Source organism: Carassius carassius, chromosome 14 (assembly GCF_963082965.1).
Source record: "Carassius carassius chromosome 14, fCarCar2.1, whole genome shotgun sequence".
Taxonomy (NCBI): domain Eukaryota; kingdom Metazoa; phylum Chordata; class Actinopteri; order Cypriniformes; family Cyprinidae; genus Carassius; species Carassius carassius.
Genome location: NC_081768.1, coordinates 12,920,497 through 12,941,415, shown reverse-complemented (window position 1 = coordinate 12,941,415; position 20,919 = coordinate 12,920,497). Strand labels below are relative to the sequence as shown.

The 20,919-nt window shown below is 38.3% G+C and overlaps 1 protein-coding gene and 1 long non-coding RNA gene across 2 annotated transcripts in view; one reads left to right on the top strand and one right to left on the bottom strand.

Moving 5' to 3' along the window:
* Positions 1–13,834, top strand: part of fbxw4 (F-box and WD repeat domain containing 4) — a 28,215-nt gene extending 14,381 nt beyond the window's left edge. Inside the window, exons 6-9 of the mRNA XM_059566182.1 lie at positions 3,187–3,252; positions 10,160–10,300; positions 13,104–13,245; positions 13,329–13,834. Of these exons, the coding sequence (XP_059422165.1) occupies positions 3,187–3,252; positions 10,160–10,300; positions 13,104–13,245; positions 13,329–13,463 (484 nt within the window). The 3' untranslated portion in view covers positions 13,464–13,834. The remainder of the gene's footprint in view (positions 1–3,186; positions 3,253–10,159; positions 10,301–13,103; positions 13,246–13,328) is intronic.
* A 5,301-nt stretch (positions 13,835–19,135) lies between these two features.
* LOC132157046 (uncharacterized) lies at positions 19,136–20,898 on the bottom strand. The gene is made up of 3 exons (XR_009437521.1): positions 19,884–20,898; positions 19,652–19,774; positions 19,136–19,512 (listed from the first exon to the last, which is right to left on the bottom strand). It is a non-coding gene; the product is annotated as an uncharacterized LOC132157046 (long non-coding RNA).
* Between the last annotated feature and the right edge of the window lie 21 nt (positions 20,899–20,919).

The window sequence follows — 20,919 nt, the reverse complement described above, 5'->3', positions numbered from 1 at the left end:
TTCTTTCAAAAAATCTCACTGAACAAAAGTTTACACGTAGTTTGCATTCCACATACAAATAAACACACAAAAATATGCAAAATCTAAATTATGTAACAATAATTTTAATTCTGTCTTTCAAAAATTATCCCATTATTTCTCCATTGTACACTCAGCACATTTCCAGTTATTAGTGCGGTTTGATATGAAAAGCGCTTGCGGTGGTCTTGACCCAATACACGTGGCTGCTTGTGTTGGTTTGGCCCTAACAATGTTGTTACTGTGGAGTTCTTCTCCCAGCAGGGGCTGAATTAAAGTTTGTGTGACCCCGGCACTAATTTCATGCTGCACAGTTCCTCGAATAATGATGTCAGCTGATTAGGTTACCAAAATGGTTGTGTTGGCAGTGAACCCCTGACATGTTCTAATGATCCTGAGGCGTGCTGGGGTTTTTTGAGGCAGAGGAGTTGGGGTTCGGGGTGGGCAGCGTGGGCCAGGGGCTTTGGAGGGAGATTGTCTGTGCTCTTTGGTTTAGAGGGGGGCATAAGGTCGAGGGAAGGTGGAGGCACATTAGGCGAGAGAGAGGCTTTGACCTTTTACAGCTATAATATCACTAGGAGTTCCTTTCAGATCAATCAGAACTTGTCTGGGAGACAAAAATGTATTTAATTGTGGTTTTCTATTTTTCTCCTTTTCGCTCCCTCCCTTGTGTTTTTTCACAATCGGATTCACTGAGGGATAAGTAATTGAAGTAATAGAGAGTAATAAGGGCTTGGAAGAGAGAGCTTTGGCCTTGCCCCTATTGTATCTTGTGTCACACGGGTTCAAAGGTCAGGCAGCCTGCATATTCTATTAGGGTGCACAGCCTTCTTTGGGGCAAATGAGTTTACCCAACAGTAATTAAAATGCCAGCACTGGCCAGGCGAGCTGAATATGGTTGATGGGCCACCACTAACTGGGTTGACAGCTGCCATGGCTGTCTTTGCCAATATGCTTGGGCCCTCAATGAACAAACCAACTGAAGCCATCACAGACGAAAGCGCATGTTCCCTCAACTTTAGTAGCACACTCTCTTTCTTTCCGCCTTTTTCACATAAAAAATGGCTTTGCATTTTGCTCACATATCTGCCATTTCTAACCGTTATCATGTACCTTTTTCATTTCATGTTCTGAAAGCAAGCACACCTTTTCGTTCAAATCTAAAGGCCTGTTCTCACTGAAAACACCAATACATGTTAAGCACACACTGCAGTTTTATCATAAGTTAAGAGTGCATTCTAGTTGGGCAACATGCTCTATAATCATATCATTGTGCAAATGTATTTAATTATTTACTTACTTTTATTTTTGTAGACAGATAGTGAACAAACTCCAGGGTACAACTAAAAGAAGCCTACACATCATATCTTTTTAGTCAAGTAGCGTATGGATGTTCTAAAATAGTTAAATATGACTGAATTTGTGTTTAACATGATGCCAATTTAATAGAAACATTGTAAGTTGCTAATTTTAATACTTGCATTTCATCAGCTATTCAAACAGCAGCTACAGAAAACGAGCAAAGAATATCATCACTGACTTAATTCTAGCACAAGTGTATGCACTTTATGTTAGAATTTAAGATCAGTGAATCTCTTATACTTACATTGCATGTAGTTTATTACGAGAGAATTCCTGAGAAAGCAGAATTCAGTCCGCGAGCACGCACACTGAACAAGGCTCTGGTGTTTCAGCAATGACTAATCTGAATCACCTCTGATTGGCCATTGCATTCATGAATTTAACAGAATCGTGTGATTGGTTAAAACGCGCAACACTGTAAAAAAAACAATAACAAAAAACAAACAATGGACCTTATATTAATTAGATAATAATACTAGCCTAATAATAATAATAATCATTGTCTTGTTATCGTCAAAGGCATTAGCATCAGGTGATATCTCATACACACAATACTATCGTCTTATCAGCATAACCCTAGTGATTTCTGATTGGCTATCAATGTTTTTATCACTTATCAGATGGAAAAATCGTTCTGAAGTGATTCCAGCAATATCGTTCCATCATTGTAGTTGTTGTATGGACTCAGTTCTAAAATCTTTCTACATTTGAAAGAATAACAGTGTTTATCATTATGGTTATCATGCTTGGTGTGAAAGGCTCTCTGTATGTTGTATGTGTGTTTGTGTGCGAGCGAGATGAAGGGTCACTGTCCCTCTGTTTTTGTGCTGGGGGTTTGGAGTTGGACACCAGGCGCTACAGAGCTTATTCACACAGGCTGGTTGTTAATTTGAGGTCACACTGGTATTCCATTGTGAAGCCCGTTTCTTTGGTTGATGTTAGTGGGAGGGCATAGAGCCCCCTGCTCTTTCTCTGGGTTTTCTCTAGAGGTATGAAAGTATGTGAGAGAGGGAGATGCTTTGTGATTCGTGTTGTTTTACGTGCCTCTTGCGTGGTGCGTCAGTAAGCATTCGCTGCGAGGCACGTTGACGCCACACACACTTTATATAGTTGGCACAGAGACTGAGAAAGCATTCTATCAATGAAAGAGACCATCCCAGCAGGGCATTGTAGGAATACCTGAGTGCTAAAAAAAGGCGCATTCCTGTGTGTTCACTAGTGTGAGGCCCTATTGTTCAGCTCACCTCCGAACACAATGCAGGGAGCAGGAGAGCCTTGAGCATCGCCTGCCAATCCAAGCTGTCCAGGAGGGCTCTAATCCCCGACTATCACGCAGGTCAAAACTGCTGCGCCCACCCATACCTGCACGACTAATTTCAACCTGTCACCCAACTAAAAAGGGGGCATCTGAGTGTTTTTGTTTCTTTTTCTTTTTTCACCACGTTTTTCTCCCAGATGTCTCGTGAATGAAAACACATCTGTGAACAAATCCGCTGTCTCAACATACCCTTCAGCCACACTTTACACCTCGCTGCGCTCCATTCGCTTTTCAAAATTTGTTTTTAATGCACTGTGCGTATTCTCTCCAGGAGCCAAAATAATACTCCACTGTTACGTCACCTGCTCACTATTTAAATGCTAAAGGCATTAAATGCTGGAACATAGATTATTTGAGAAAATGTTCTAGAAGGCACTGAAGACTCTTAATCACAGATTTGTATAGATTTTGTAAAGGTGTATTAATAATAATAAATACAAAGTATCGTTATTTTGCAATTATTGCTAACGATCTTTATATCTTTCCAGCAATTTTGTGACAGGAACAGCCTGCTGTGAGAATTTTGCTCCTCTTCGAATCTGGGACACAGAAAGGTATTTAAATATTTCAGAATTAATTTGTAGTAATATTTCTTTGCTCTATAGAACCCGTTGCTTGAACATGTTCCATATGCTCTGGGTTTTTTTTTGGTTTTTTTTGATTGTTGTAATGCATTTTTGTTTTGTCAGCAGATTGTGTAGTTTTTACATCTTTTAAGACACTGTGCCAAGTTAAAAAATATAAATATCATTATCGTTATTATTTTAAGTAACTAATTTGAATTACGTGTTATGTATCAATTGATAGCCATAAAATTAAGTGTTTTCCTCTTCATATCGAAATTACCATTAGATATTAAGTTAGATCTTAGTTATGCTTAGATGCACAGGCTTTCATAGCAACAATCAGTTAAATGTGGTTTCTACATGTATAAAGTTCAAAATGTTTGAATTCTAATGTGTTACTATTTGAAACTGTTCATTTCACACAAAGTGAAAGTAGAACCTTATTATGATGATGGAAGCTGCTCCATTATCCCTTCAACTGAGTCTTTTCTCTTTGGGAAGTTCAAAGCTGACTTAAAAATTCCTGTCATGAAAGGCCAGGCTTAAACCTGATACAACCTGACTGGTTTCCGTAATTCCCCAGCTTTACCTGCTGAATTCAGCCTGCTTGCATGTTGTCAGTCTAAGGAAAGTAAAAGAGGTGGTGTTGGTTGGGGAGGGGGTGCCGTGAGTTCCGGCACCAAATGACAAGGAAATTTGAGATGGGAAAAATTGCGGAGAAGGAGTAGAGGCGATTCCAGACAAATTTCCCTGGGAATCACATGTTCTTTGGAACACCGGAACACAAGATTAATGTGTTCCACCAATGTGGCTGCGTTTGATCTGTGAAGCGCGGGTAGCCAGTGTCAGCTTGATGGACACGTGGGCTGGCCCGGTATCAGAATGCAGAAGTACGCACAGGTATACAGGCCGTTGAATCAAGTTAGACTCACTACAACCCTGTTAAACTAGGAACCAATTAAGGTTACACAGAGGTGTGACAGTCAGTGAACAGGCAAGAGTATGTTGCTTTGATGTAACACACAGCAGTTTTTCAGAAATGGAATATACGTTTGGGCTTGGTGAGATTTATTTATGATTTTGAAAGTCCCTATATGCTCGCCAAGGCTGCATTTATTTAAACTGTAGTAACTGTATATTATTACAATTTAAAACAACTTCTCTATTTCAGTATGTTTTAAAATGTCATTAGAATTTTCAGCAGTCATAACTTCAGTCTTCAGTGTCACATGATGCTTCTAATATGCTAATTTGGTGGTCAAGAAAAAATCTAACATTATTGGAAAGGATTGTGCTGTCTTATATTTTTGTGGGAAAACAGTGTTACACTTCTTGAAGGGGTCTTTGATGAATAGAAATATTTTGTAAAATTGTAAATGCCTAAATAATTTCATGCATAAAAAAAAAAAAAAATCATTCAAAAAAATCAGACTGCCCCCGAACTGTAATAATATTAGTATAATAGCTACTTTTACCATTGTTTTTTGAAAAACAAATACAGTAAAAACAGTTATACTATGAAATATTATTAGACTTCTTAAAAATAAAAACATAAAAATTCTAGATCCCAAAATTTGTGTATATACTATCTATAATATATATATATATATATATATATATACAGTACAGACCAAAAGTTTGGACACACCTTCTCATTCAAAGAGTTTTCTTTATTTTCATGACTATGAAAATTGTAGAGTCTCACTGAAGGCATCAAGGGCTATTTGACCAAGAAGGAGAGTGATGGGGTGCTGCGCCAGATGACCTAGCCTCCACAGTCACCGGACCTGAACCCAATCGAGATGGTTTAGGGGTGAGCTGGACCGCAGAGTGAAGGCAAAATGGCCAACAAGTGCTAAGCATCTCTCGGGGAACTCCTTCAAGACTGTTGGAAGACCATTTCAGGTGACTACCTCTTGAAGCTCATCAAGAGAATGCCAAGAGTGTGCAAAGCAGTAATCAAAGCAAAAGGTGGCTATTTTGAAGAACCTAGAATATGACATATTTTCAGTTGTTTCACACTTTTTTGTTATGTATATAATTCCATATATAATTCCACATGTGTTAATTCATAGTTTTGATGCCTTCAGTGTGACTCTACAATTTTCATAGTCATGAAAATAAAGAAAACTCTTTGAATGAGAAGGTGTGTCCAAACTTTTGGTCTGTACTGTATATATATATATATATATATATATGCTTCAGTTAATATTTTATTACATTTAATTTTGCTTGCAAAAAAAGAAGTTTCAGTGGATTTTTTGTCACACATTATTGGATAAGTTTAATGTGCAAAATAGGTGCATTTTAGAGCACTACCTGAGTGTTAAGTGTCTCAGGAGCGTTCAGTGACCTGTCCTGGAGTGAGTCGTGTTGTCTTTCCTCCTGTCTTTGTGTAGCTGCACTAGAGTCAGTTGTATCCTGCCATAATGTGTTCCCGTCTAGTAATCAGGTGCACCTTGTGTGAGGAGCACAAAGCCTCCAGTCACAGGGGGCTGAGAAACCGACTGATGAGTGGAGGGGCTGGGGGTGACAGGGAATGGGGGCTGTGTGTATGTGTGTGTGTTCCTATGTCTCCCTTTTTAACATTTCCCAGACGGGCCACCAGCATAACCTTTAGACGACCAGCACAAACATCAGACACATTAGAGCGCTTACATTTACTTCAATCATAGACGACATCAGAACAAACATCCAACCTGTTTGCCACAACAGTGTTAACTGTACTCTGTAATGTCAAGATTTGTTTTATGTTCAGCACAAAACTACGTGTTGTCACGTGTAAATTTAGTTAGTGTTAAAAAAAAACTGAAATTATTTTTCAAACACCACATAACCTAAGAGAGAGAGAATTCCTGATGTTTTTTTGGCTACTTTAAAGTTCAACTGGCGAGAGCCGATGACATTTTTTACCATGTTCTTGAAAGATTGGGTGTTTTTTTTGTTTTTTTTTTAGCAGGGCCTTGACTGAATGGAGGAATAATAGAGAGGACGTGTACAGGCCAAGATCACTCAGACCCTCATGTCTCACAGTACCAGCTGACCGGCTGCTTGAACTAATTACAGCATTATAAGGGATGTAAAGAAGAGAGTTTGAGTATGAGGGACATTGAGATTTCACAACTGTTAGCCAGCACTCTAGTAGCATATTGTCTTCTATGATGTCAAGCACTTGAAAAGATACTTGATAATCATCAGGATGAAGACAGACAATCCACAGACACCAAACAAGCAGACATTTTATTGTTTCGCCAAAATGGATTGCAATATTGCTTTAATGTAAATTTATTAAGTGATATATACTTTTTAGTATGCAAAGGGTGCAAAATTGATCAAAGCTCCAAATGCTAGTTATAAGGTAAATTTCTTTTTTTCAGTTCTTTATAAATATCAAGCAACGAAAAGCTTCAGGATTGGTGAGACAAATGAATGGCTAAATTTTATGTAACAAAAAGTTTAATTTAGACCTTGAATATGCATTAGTTTGTCTGTGCCAACTTTTAATTAAACTTTCGTTTTAAAGAAATCGTAAACATTTCCAGCTTCACAGAATTTCTGACTGTGCCCTCGACATGGCAATTATGTTCTTTCTTTAATGTCTTTCTCCTCTTTAAAAAAAAAAAAAGTCTATGATCAGCCAGAGTCAGGGACACACAAGTGGTGCTTTAAAGGGACCCCTGAGTTTCATGGGGCTCTTGTCATCAAAGAATCTCACAATTGGGTAGAAATTCTTGACATTTTTTCCCTCAAAGAAAAGGTTTAAATGCCTGGATCCTACCAAGAGCTGTGTTATACAAATTGCAATCTCATTGTTTTTAAGAGAACGTGTGTGACATTTAAAAGTCTCCATTGTCCTATTCCATGTCATTGTTTTTTTTTTTTCTTCTCTTTGCTGGTGGTTATTTCGACTGTGGGCTAAATTGGCTGACATGCAGACGGCGCAATGCGATTTCTGTTTGTTTTAGGCCCTGAAAACCTCAGCAGGGCTCTTTATGTACCTGTCTCACATCCTTTCAGGGTGCTGACTGTTTCCCATAGCTTCCCTGTGCCAGTTTACCCTCTACACTTAACCTTACAAGAGCGTTAGCTCAAAATGACCTTTTCCTGTGGATCTAACACCCAAAGAAATGTCTTCAGCATTGCCCTTTTTCAAAATCCATCAATTCATTAAAGTTCCCTTTCATAAAGTGTGTGTGTGTGGCCCAAATGGTCAAACAGAGACAGAGGACTGTTAAGGAGGCCGGCCCCACCATTTTTCTTGATGGCCCTGAGACCATAACTCATAACTAATTACGAACACAAGCCATTCTTTATAGTGCAGAATAGGGATTTAAAAACTCCCAAGCAATATCAGAACATAAAAAGGGAGGACCTTTATTTGCAACTGTCTTTAGGGCTGTTGGAAAGTATGTTAGTTTTTAAACAAATGATTTTTAACTGTGTTAAGTAGTCGGTGGACCTTTGGCAAAAAGGAACGTTTAAAAGCCTTTTTTAATATTTTGCTTCTATAAAGACTCCAAATATACATTATAAATATATTTTATATGAAACCGCAATTGCAGAAGACCAGAGATATGCATTACATTTTATTTTGGTTAATAATTTATTAAAATGTGTATTTAATCTATAATCTGATTTATTCAATATCATGTCATTCTACTTTTTAAAGCCCACTATGAGTTTTTTTTTATTTTTGCTAATGCATTTTGCTATATTTCAATTAATTGAGATTTTCTGCAGATTTTCTGGTAAAATCAGTGCAGAAAAGCTACAGATTCTGTATGGGTGTGTGGATGAATATTGCAAGTATTGGGTGCTGTTTTTGCTTGAGCTTAAACATATCCAGGGGTCAAAGAGGATTAGGTTGAGGTCAGTTGCTCTTTGAGGAACGCTTTAAAAGGATGTAGAAAATAAAGCTTTTTCCCTCTAGTTTTTCTGTCCATATTTGGTGGCTGCATTGTTTATGTAATCACTTTAGCAGATTGCAAATATCACAGTTGCCCCTGACAAGTCTGTTAGTGACCTCTAAGCTTCCACATGTCTGAACATTAGACGTCTGCTTCGGCAAGAGCTGCGAAAAAAGCCACAGTAGGGCCCCACTTATTGTTACGTAATTTCTAGTTTTGCTTGCTTAGAGGAGAAGGCAAACCACCTTTGTTTGGCAACCTTTGAACCCCGAATGCTGGCGGACACACTGTATGTATTACTCCACTGGGACGGTTGCGCTCATGTCTTAATTAATCTGTCCATTACACCTGCTGACTTTAATAAAACACGTGCCATCACTCAGCTAAATGACTTCTGTACTCTGAGTTAAAATCGAAGATCGTTTTTTTTCTTAGCAGCCCTTGAACCTTTTTTCACTCAATCAGAAGCTCTTGTCGAACCAACTGTGATCAGACGACGTTTGGAGAAGGGAGAGTCTTGCCACATGTTCCCAAACAGATCAGACGCTGGAAGAACAAGGTTGCCTGCCATGCAGATGCAGTAATTTAAAAGATTATATGGTTATCCTCCATCCTGTAATCTTCACAGGTTCTCTCTAAAATGGGAGAGAAAAAACATGGGACACATAAAAAACCTGTGACCTAACAATTTAAGAATCCTGGGTGTTTGCTGTTGTACTTGGAACAGTGCTATTACTGGCTTTAAAATCAGAGCACAGATGTGAGGACTTCTTTTACGATGCTTGTTTTTCTCACTTTGCGCTATGACATTTGCAGAGCGTCCCAGGCAGACGCTGGAAGATCTCTCTCTCTCTCTTTCTCTCTCTCTCTTCTGACCTAAAGCACTTAAAAAAGAAAAATCTGATGCTAATTGCATGTTTTGCAAACAAATGTTTTGCATCATTTAATTGATTGTTGCCATTGTTCAGCACTGTCATCAGTTCAAGTTGTTGCCAGCGTGTTATTTTAGCAGCAAGGGGTAAATGATGGGTATGCAGATGCCCGAGGCGCTACAAGAGTTTGTCTTTAGGCCCACCAGGGTCTTGGCCTTTGGTTCTGCGAGACTATCTCTTAAAGAGCCTGTGTCTAAGAAAGACCCCCCTTGTCTCCCCCAGAGCGAAGGTTGGGGATTACCAGTCTGCCCTCGGTGAACAAGCTCACAGGAGACCTCGAACGTGGGGGGTGGTTGCTATGGCCATTGGGCTCCCCTAAATGGTTGCTAGGGACCAGGTATCAAAGGTCCACAAGTCGCACACAGTCACGGTCATGGAGGGAATTAAACAGCAACAAAGAAATTGTGATTCTACAATAATCTGGCCTCTGCGGCACGGGTGGGGGTGAAGGGCGCCGTGGACCCGTTGGGTCTGTGATCATAGGAGCGTGGTGCTAGTCCCAGCACCCCCCACTTCTACCCTCCGTCTCCTTTCTTCCACTCCTCTCGGATCTGGGAACGTACCTTATGGCCAAACTAAGCTGCTTTAGCAGCCCATTCAAAGTCAGAAAGGTGTTTACTTTTTATCTCCTCATCCTAAGACTTAATTTAGCTTTTGTGTGGTCCTTGGACATTGGAAACATGCAAGTATGGCGGGATTTGATGGTAATAAGAGATTAAGCGAGCAAATGAAGGCGTTTGGTTTGAAATTAGATCCTTATTTACTCCGAGACGTGAAGACTGGGAGATGTTCCAATCTCAACAAGTAAACACAACCTGTTTTATGAGTTGCCAGTAACTAAATCGCTTTAATAAAACTGATACTCAGACGATAAGATGCAGGTGACCTCACTTGTCCAGTCGCTCTCTGGAATGCTTGGCCTCCAGCAAGTTTGCGTAATACCGTCTCGCCTGCTTTTTAAGTTGTGGTCTGTTTTTTTATTAATGTGATTATCTTCCTCAATGACGTTTGACAGGGTATAATCTGCAAGCTTCTTCTCTTATCTCTTTCTCCCAGGTGTCACCTGGTGTCGTGTCTTGGCACAGAGTTCCGCCGTGGTGCAGGTGTGTTGGACATCGTCTACGAGTCTCCCTTCCAGCTCCTCACCTGTGGATACGACACTTTCATCCGCTATTGGGATTTGCGCGTCTGCTCCAGGTACTGCCCCGTTCTGGGAACCTGCAGCGCCTCGCCATTACGATTCGTGTTAAATTAGCCTTAGTTCTTACATTGACCTTTGCTGTCAGCAGATTTGGCCTTGTCTACTGGGACTAATAAAGTTAGCCGGTACGTCTCGGAGAGCCTGTGAAGAAGATTAGTGTTCTCTGTTAATCTAATAAGCCCTCCTGTGCATAGAGTACCGTTTAGATAAAAAAGAAGCCAGACTTGAGCCTCCTCTTGGGTCTGTGGACACAATTGTTCCTCTGAGAGATTGAAAAGGACCCCCTCGTCGAGAGAGGCTCTTGCGGCGGGACTCTCACCCACCCAAGTCCCCACCGGTTGGTGGCCATATTGATGTGGCGCGGTGCGGCGTGTCTCCAGGACAACGGGGCGGGTGCTGGGAATGAGTGAGCCGCTTGTGGGGTGAACTGGGGCTCTATGTAGGGCTTTGGGGAGGGGGGATCCTCACATTCGCATATGGGCAGTCAAGTAACACAAATCAGAGGTGATTGAAAGAGGGCCCTGGAGAGTTTGGGGAGGGGCAAATGTCCCCTCTTAAGATATCAATAATTCACAGTAAGACCAGTCAGGACTCAATATGTGGTACGTCTTGATTCAAAGCGGTTAGTCATCTGAAAGTCGTCATCTTCTATAAAAAGAGTGCACTTTAATTCCCTTGTAGAGTAAACTGTACTTGATGGGTTAGTGTGTGAAACTAATTAATAGATTAATTTTGAATTATTGAGGAGGATGTGTGCACGTCTCTTCAACTGAATTTGATTGCTCAGCACCTTGCATATACAAGGGGTTAAAAATAGGAGATGTAAAATGACAGATTAGTTTAAGCAAAAACTTTTCAATTTTTTTAATGCTTAAACTCCAATAAAGATACCTAATATTTAATACATTAGGTTACTTCTTATTTTTTCTTTAATATAATATTCTATATTATATACATATGTATATACATAAGAAAATGAACAGGATTCCTAACATGATGGAAATAAAGAGATGGTAATAAAATATATAGAGTACATACAGTAAAGAGCTGTAACTGTAAATTTTCCTATTGTCATACTAATTTCTGTGCTTTTATCAAACATAATGGAATGTTTTTAAATGAAACAAACGAGCAAACGTCATAAAATATTACATTTATAAAATTAATTGCTAATACTTAATGCTAGCTTATTCATTTTTAATAACTCATTTTAAATTCAAGTTACACTCTCACAAAAATGTGCAACAATTGTACCTTAAGAGATGCAACCTTTTGTCAGTGGGTCACTTCCCTGAAAAAGGCCATCTTTATTTACCCCTATATTGTACGTACTTAAGGGTACATATTAAGGTACTAATATGCACCTTTTATGGGTGGAACCGGTACAAAGATGTCCCTTTAATGGTTTTCCCCAAGTGATAGGCTGTTGTTCCTCTAAAGGTAACATTTTGCACTTTTTCCTGATAGTGTATTAAACTGAATTGTTGATTGTATATGATGAAATGTTTCTGTGTAAGAGGAATGACCCAGCCCATTTTAAGGTTTTTGTTCCTCTGTGTGAGCGCATGTGTGTGTACAAGATGCAATCCAGACATCTCCCACATGCTTCTGCTGCCCTGCTGTCTGCCACACGGCCCAGCCACACTCCCTCTCCATGATTTATTCATAACACCATTAATGGAGAATTGATCTCTATTGGCTCAGCACACGCGCAGACACTTGCCCTGTCCTTCCTTCTTTTTTCTCGACCTGCTCTAAAACAAGAAAGCCCCTTTCCGTAAACAAGGGATGAGGTTTCAGCCTTGTGGCCTGCCAGCACAAATAAGACACTCGCCCTTAAGCCGCGCAGAGAGAGCTAGCCATGGTGGCTTTGGCCCTCTGCTTTAAGACCGGTCTAATATAGAGTGACAATGGCTGGAGTTGTGGTGTAACTATGGACTTCAGTACTTCAGAACTTGTCTAAATATGCATAGCTGTACATTATATGTTCATTTCAGTTAAAAAATGTTTGTGTGTGATGTCCATGATGATAATCCTAGCTGTAATTATAAGGGAACATGAATAACCCATTGTTCTTTAAAAGGACAGTTCAACCCTAAAATGAACATTTTTACAAGATTTACTCACCCCCATTCCAAACCAGTATGACTTTCGTTCTTCCAGTGTTATTATAGTAATACACTAAAACTAAAACCACAAAACATATTCTGTTACTTGAAATAAATAAAATGTAAATAAATAAACTTTTTTCAGCTAACTGCCAAAGCAACATTTCTTGTTTTCATTTAAGTTGACTTAACTTAACTAAAAAATAAAATAAAAATGGATAAAAACTATATAAGCATATACAAAAAAAGAACACCTATAAAATTGACTAAAACAAAACTAAAACTATATCTTTAAAATTAAAATGAAAATAGAAAAGAAAAAAAAGAAAGTACGATAAAAAAAACTGTAACAGTATCTCACTGATACTAAAATAACGGTTTTCTTCTGTTGAGCACTAAAAGAAGATATTTTGAAGAATGTCATGCAGCTTTTGGGAGTGTCAAGCTCCAAAAAAACAAAGCATTATAAAGGGTAGTCCTTTCAAAAGCTTTGTGTGAAGATCAGACCACAGTTTAAGTCATCGTTCTCTGTAAATGCTCTCTTCTGTTGTAGCTCTTAAATCACGTGCACTTCTGCATATTTAATAATGTGGTCAACTTAAGGACGTTATTATTTGAACTACCCTATAAAGCAATGTATTTGTAGAATATATTTGTAGCAGCTGATCAATGTGATTTCCCTTTCTAACAGGAAATGTGTGATGGAGTGGGAGGAGCCTCATGACAGCACTCTTTACTGTATAAAGACAGACAATAATCACATGATTGCCAGTGGTTCATCGTACTACGGAGTAGTCCGCCTTTGGGACAAACGACAAACTCGCTGTTTACAGGTAACTGTGAGCATGTTTCCCCTTTTTTTTTCATTTGGTATTTTATTTTAGTAATATTCATATTTGTAATGATTGGTTGACAGATGTTCCAGCTGGCACCCACCACCAGCAGCCCAGTGTACAGCCTGTGCTTCAACACCACTCACCTGTACGCTGCCCTGGCCTCCGTCCTCTACTCCCTTGACTTCAGAACTGCAGCATCCCAGCCCTGGAAATAACCATCTGTTAATGTTGCTTGAGACTTTAAGGCTCGTTCCTCATCTCCTCCAAGCCCTTAGTGATATTCTAAGACCCTTAAATGGGGAAGTAGCCAAGTTGCCTTTGGATGATCAGTGCAGCTAATGATACAGTTATGGCCTTGTGACAGGCTCCTGAGAGCAAGCAGGGTTCATGACCTTCTGTGGCGCGAATCTTAACGGACTTAACACATTGCCAGCGACCTCTGAGATGTCTGAAACAAACACCGTTCAGAGCTGCCAACATCCACTGAGGGGATGTATGCTAAACCACAGCACATATGACAATGGATATATTGTAACTGAAAGTATATTTTTCCAACAATGAGCCAATTAAACGTGTTTTGTTTTCTTTGTCAGTTGTCTTTTTTGTTCTCAGTTAGCCAAGGCTGGCTCTGAATTCCTTGGTCGGTTGTTTATATTGTTCCATGCCTCACTTACACTTATCGCTTATATAGTTGTTCGCTGGTTTCATGTTGCTAGATGTCCTAATATTATCGTAACTGGCCGTAGCTTTAGAAAATCTCGCCATAAATTGGATGTCTAACTATTTTGACAAGAAATCAGTTTTCTTACTGCTAAAAATGAACATCCTGGAGGGGAAAGTGTTTGTATATAAATTGCATTCGTGCATAATTCATCATCATTATCAATGCATAAATCAAGCTGTTGACAATTTTTGACAGTTTTCTATGCATCATTTTTTACCATAATTAAATGCTTACCGTAGCACTGCATCTTTCTGACACTTCACTACAGTATCCCACAAGAGACACGTGTGCGCCAGTGTCTCAACTCCTATTGGTAGTCATTGCATTGCTAATTTACATAATCTTATCAAATCACTGGACTCAACCACATCCCATTGGCAGTGGTCACTGAAAATATTATGGATAGAGGATTCATATTTTAGCCAGAAGCAGTGGTTTGAAGTTAAAAATGATGGATTTGTTTGTTACAAACATGCAGCTTTTTACTTTTCACAAGACTTCAGTTGATGAACTTGAGTCATGTTATGTTTTTGTCGGTTGTTTGAACGCTCATTCTGATGAAGGATCCACTTATGAGCAAGTGATGCAATACAAATCTATTCCAGTGAAGAAACAAACTCATCTACATCTTGGATGATCTGAGGGTGAGTACATTTACACATACATTTTCCCTTTTGGGTGAACTATTCCATTAAGAGTGAAAAACTATAACCGTTTGTTACATGTGTTTTAATAATTTCTCTGGTGTTCCTAAAGAGTCAAGGAAGACATTTGGTAACCCTGTAAGTGTTTTCGACCTGTTATATACCGTAAAGTGAGAAATTAGAGGTCAAAGGTTAGGCCTTAAAGGCTATGGGTGGCTGCTGGGTCTGTGCAGGAGCCGACATCTGCAAAGAGAGAAACAGAACAACTAAAGGAGACAGTCACACAGCTCTTCTTTCGCTAGTCCTCAAAGCAATGACTCACAGCATAGAAGTAGCTGAGCACATTAGCATCCAGAGCTAGCGGAGGCCTGCACTGACATGGTTAATCCATGCCATCCCAAAACAAATACCTCACGCTTCTGATGTTAAAGCTCACTTGGATTTGGCACAGTCACTGGATGACAATGCAAAGGTATTGTCCCATTTCACTCTAGGCAGGTTTTATTTACTTAGGGATTCCTCTGTGATAACTCATAGGAATATAGCCATGTTCTCCTAAAAATGTCTCGGGGATGTCAAAGGAAAACAAATAAAATAAAATTTCATACACATACTTAATATGAGTCCATATGGCAAAAAATAGTATTTTTGTAGGTATATTTAAAATATTTTAAAATATATATTTACATATATATTCTGTAAGTTTTATTTACTAAATATATTTTTATTTTCCAAAATATGTTTAAGAAAATACTTTTTGCTTTAAACCCAAATATATTTAGATTCTATTTTATAGAATATTTTAAGATTGCAAATATAGTTTCTTGCTCATTGAATTACACTTTATAAAATCTTTTGGCATTTAAAAAATAAATAAAAAAATCAGTGTACAAAAAATATATTTCCTTAGGCCCATTTATAGGCTGTTTATAACATACAGAATACAGTCATGGCCAAAAGTTTTGAGAATAACACAAATACTAATTTTCGTTAGTAATTAGTCTTCGGCTTCAGTTTTTTTAATATCTTTTTGTTAGATGATACTATGGTATTCTGAAGTATAATTACAAGAATTTCATAAGTGTCAAAGGCTTTTATTGACAATTACAATAAGTTTATGCAAAGACTCAGTATTTGAGATTAATGAGATTAACCTTTTAACTGTCACTCACATTTTTTAACACAGACTTGAAAGTGAATGATCCAAACCAAAATGTTTATAATTCATGACTGAAAACATTTTGTAACATGATTTTGATGTACCATTTTCTTGGTAATGCAGTGTTTGATTTTAAAATGGGTTTCAACATGAATTTTGAGATTTTAAGTTTTCAAGTGATATATAATTTCTGTTTATATCTAAAGTGTGATAGTTGCCCCAAACATTCGGAAACTGGATTCATCAGAGAAAATGACTGAAGCCCAGTCCTCAGCAATCCAATCCCTGTACCTTTTGGAGAATATCAGTCTGTCCCTGATATTTTTCCTGGAGATAAGTGGGTTCTTTGCTGCCCTTCTTGACACCAGGCCATCCTCCAAAAGTCTTGGCCTCACTGTGTGTGCAGATGCACTCACACCTGCCTGCTGCCATTCCTGAGCAAGCTCTGCACTGGTGGTGCCCCAATCCTGCAGCTGGATCAACTTTAGGAGACTGTCATGGCGCTTGCTGGACTTTCTTATTAAGTTCATTTTCATGGCGAAGAGGCAGTTTGCAATTAATTGTAATTCATCTGATCACTCTCCGTAACATTTTGGAGTATATGTTAATTGCCTTAAACATAATACTGAGGCAGCAGACTTTGTGAAAAATTAATATTTGTGTCATTCTCAAAATTTTTGCCCATGGCTGTATGTAGCATTTATTTAAAATATTTTGGCCAAAAAAAATTCTGTATTATAGGAGTTAATGGAATAGTTCACCCAATAATTAAGATTTTTGCTATAATTTATTCACCCTTGTGTTATTTAAGGATATTCTGGCTACTTTTTTATTGTAATGAATGAGGACTGGGGCTGTCAAGCTTCAAGATATAAAAAGCACCATAAGAGAATCATAAAAGTGGTTCATGTGACTCATACACTCATGTGCTATATTCCAAATCTTCTAAAGCCATAACTTGTATGAAGAACATGAATAAATGATGGCAACTTGAAATTCTGGACAAACTATCCTTTTAAAGGAACACTTACATCTAACATCATCATAGGGATATTTAATCTAACATATGCTAACCATAGTTTGTTTAGAAACTACTGAGAAGAAATGTTGAACAGCCGAGACATTGCACAGCACAGTTGCTCCTCGGTGTAATTCTTAAAAGCCGGGTCTCATATTGGGCTTGATGTGATTTATGGTCAATCACGGAATAAATTAGATCATATGCAATGTGGAACAATCCATTAGCTGATTTTGTCACTGAGCATAAAAGGAATGCCTACACCTCCGTGCAGATATTGTACAATCATGCAGGAAATATGGCCTCCCGGGACTCAAAGACTTGGTCAGTTTAATAAATAATAATCCATAGGTTTGGAGCTCAGCAGGAAATGGGCACTCACTCATATTGAGGATGACATTGTGGATATTTCTAAAATGAAGCCAGTGAATTTTACACAGTGTGGCTTCAGTAAAAGCATAATTACCTTACTATGTCTGATTCTAGTTTTATTTCTTGCACCCTTCTTCTTCCCTTTTATATTATAATTCAATTCTATCTATCTATCTATCTATCTATCTATCTAGAATAAGGTCATTACCAAAGGCCCTTGGGGAATTGTGGGTGAGCCACAAGCTCAGAGTTTCTGACAAAGGTAATGAAGACCTTCAGAGGACGTGAGGAGGGGTTGGAGGCGCCTTATGGGAATGGGATTTGAGGATTACATTTTTAAAACCTACAGCACACAAAGGAACACGCACAAACATTGTCCACAGAGCAACCAATGTCACGAGTAACATGATTATTTACACTTTATCTTTACACTTGCCTGTGCACGCAGCACAGATTTGGAAATGCTGGTATATAAAAAGGCAATGATTACAAAGATTTGGGATTAAACCCACTTTACAAGCTTTGCACCTGCACAAATCACTGTAAAATCATACTGGCAATTTAAGGACAAAAGGTCTACTTTCCTGCACAAGGGTTTACTTTATCTACCAGTATTTCACAACAAATACATTTACACCATCAGAGCACATTCCTGCTTTGATCTCGGAAGAAACATCTGGATGGCAAGTAGCACTCACGAGAAACCACTGATGACATTTTTGAAAGCATTTTGATCTAATTTGTTTTAATTCCTAGCTCCAGTTGGTTTGTTTGTCTGTACAGCATCTATTCCCATGCTGGACACATGCTCAAGCCTCTCAACAGCGTTCAGAGTAAAGAGTGCAAACCACTGATAGAGACCTGAGCAAAGACCGCTTCATAAATTTAGCTTTCAAAAGACAGGCCGAAGACTGTAATGATGCATCTGCTGAGCTTTCTGGCATACCTTTTTAAAGCCTCAATTACACCGTGGTTCTCCCGGCAGATGTTGGAGGAATAGCGGGAAGCAAAGCTATTTGACTGTGAGAGCAAAGTGTTTAGCAGGTGAAACAGTATCTGTCATGTTACCTTAGACTTGAATGAGGGTGAAAGCATGTCTTTAGTCATTCAACTTTGAATATGTTTTATATTTTGGAGATACATGATCAAGGACTTTATATATATTCACACTCTCTGTTCATATTTTGCAGGATGGTCTTGACTTTTATTAATATAAGAATGACTATTTCAACTCAAAACCACATAGTAGTAGAATTTCACACATCTTTCACTTGCCCAATAATCCACGACTGTTCTCTTTATTTACGAACTGGACTGGAAAAGTAATGTGAGATTTTAAGAGTCACACCACATTTTGCTTGGCCAAGTTCACCGGAACTTAAATGGAATCAAGGACTTCCTTCAGTGCAGGTGACCCTTGTTTCCTAAAGGACAATGCCTTTCCTAAGCTGCATTAGCTTGTGGTTTAGTATCAAGTGTCACAGTGGCTAATCACACCCAGGAAAAGACTTCGACCCACATACACGTCACAGGGGACTCTGGGGTAATTTTATACCAATAGTGCCATCTAAAGGTCACAAGGAAGACACAACTATTGCATTTTATTCTGACACACCTAAGAAACAGGCAATTTATATATATATAGTTTGCATCTGAACAATTCAGATGATATTTTAACAATAAATTATTAAATAAAATATATTTAATATATAAATATATTGGAAGTAATAATATAGGAAGAAAATGTATAAATAGTATTAGCAAAAAAGCATGACAACACACACACACTCATAAATATGTATGTATAATGTATGTCTTGAAAATAAACAAAAACTGAAAATGATCAAAAATGTATTGCCTTGCTAAGTATATTTTATAACAACTCTGATACATACATACATACATACATACATACATACATATATATATATATATATATATATATATATATATATATATATATATATATAAGACATTCATCTTATTAAATGTAACAAAACAGGTTGCATGGCTGCTTACAAATGAAAAGAACCGGCAGCATATCTCACATTGCCCTCATCATTTAGTCTCATTGATCTGCTACATCTATCCTCAGTAAGCAAAGGAATCTGATCCATCTGTCAAACACTTTTTAAAAGCATTAGTGTTTGAATTATAAAGGGGTTGACAGAGGGTAAAGGGGTGGAGTGGTCGCCCAGGCCAATGGCGCGTCCCCACCTCTCAGCCTCTGCTGTGGGAGAAGCCCAGGACCTGTGTGCTGGAAGCGAAGAATACATGCCTTTCATGAGGACCTCCAGCATCTGTCCTAAAGGAATCCCACCAGCAGTTAATGAAAGGCACATTTTCCCTAGAGGAGGGGGAAAAAAAGCTAATTTGAAGAAACTCGACCCTACTTTGCAAATCAGTCAGTAGATATCTGATTGTCACTCCAAGAGCTAGGGTCTAATTCTATTGTTTTTTTCTACAGGATTACTTGTGCTGGGTACCTCTCCCCCTTTGGCACTGCACGGGAGAATAGACAGATTAAGGGGATTAGCTTGTATCCTCCTAACTTGTCAAGCTGGGATGTAAGGATCCATTGACTTCACTGTTCTGAATGAGAGAAGTGCCTAAAAAAAGAGAGAAATGAAAGGCAGTGAACAAGAAAAATTCCTGAAAGAACAATGTGATTTGTTTGCTTTTGTTCCTTTTAACTTGGCTCGGTTCAAAGGGTCTCACCTAAGAAGCGGTGGTCCCAAGTTGAAAAGATATGTCCCGGGAATAAAGCGAGTAAGAGCCCTTAGCTATGGCTGTCAAAATAACATTTAGCACAAAACAAACAAGTTTACTTGAGAGATTACACTGATTTTCTAGGGATCAGTGGTTGTCACTTTCTCGATGACAGCGTACACCCAGGCTGTGACTGAATCCTGAGCTATGCTGCCTTCATGGTTAGGAAGCCATCAAGGCCTGTCCGAATAAAATGCTTTCATCAGAGCTTTCATTTTTTGAAAGGCACTATAAATGGATCCCCTGTGTGTGTGGACTGGCATCTGTTGGAGCAATAGTGAAAAAATCCATTTATAAATGTTACATTTTTAACTATTTTTAACAAAAAATAATCACAGTAGTTAGCAGTTGACTTAGATCCTTGAGATACTTAAGAACCTTGGTAACGGAATCCAGCAAATAATAGTTAATTGATAAACTGTCCAGGTAGGCCTATATATTTTGTCTGATATTCTTAATAATCTATATTTATTTATTACAAACATTAGAAAATTTTGCAATCCACCGTATTTCTTAGGTTACGTCATGACTGAGTATTTAAAGCCACCATCATATCACTGTTGAAATAAAACAGACATGGGAAATATGATTTGTGACATAAGGAATGTCATTTAATGCTGTGTGTGTGATTAAAATTAAAGTACAGTATTTGGCAGATACTTTCCCGTTATTGCAAATTACTTTAGTTATATTTACTAACATAACTACTTATATTATCTACTTATATTACTGTATTGTATCATGCAGGAAAATATTTTCGGTCAGTGTTTAGCCTACTTGTATGTTAAATAATATTAATACTCCCTCTCTCTCTTTCCGCCCTTGCGATTATATACCTAGCCTATTTATCGCTTTCTCTCTTGGTTTTGCTAGCATTCTTTTTTGCATAAGGGGAATATGTAATTTCCTGCCCCTTTAAATTCAATGTCAGCTGATTTCTTGATCTCAGCTGGTAAAGAACAACAAAGTCACGCCCTGCCGTCGC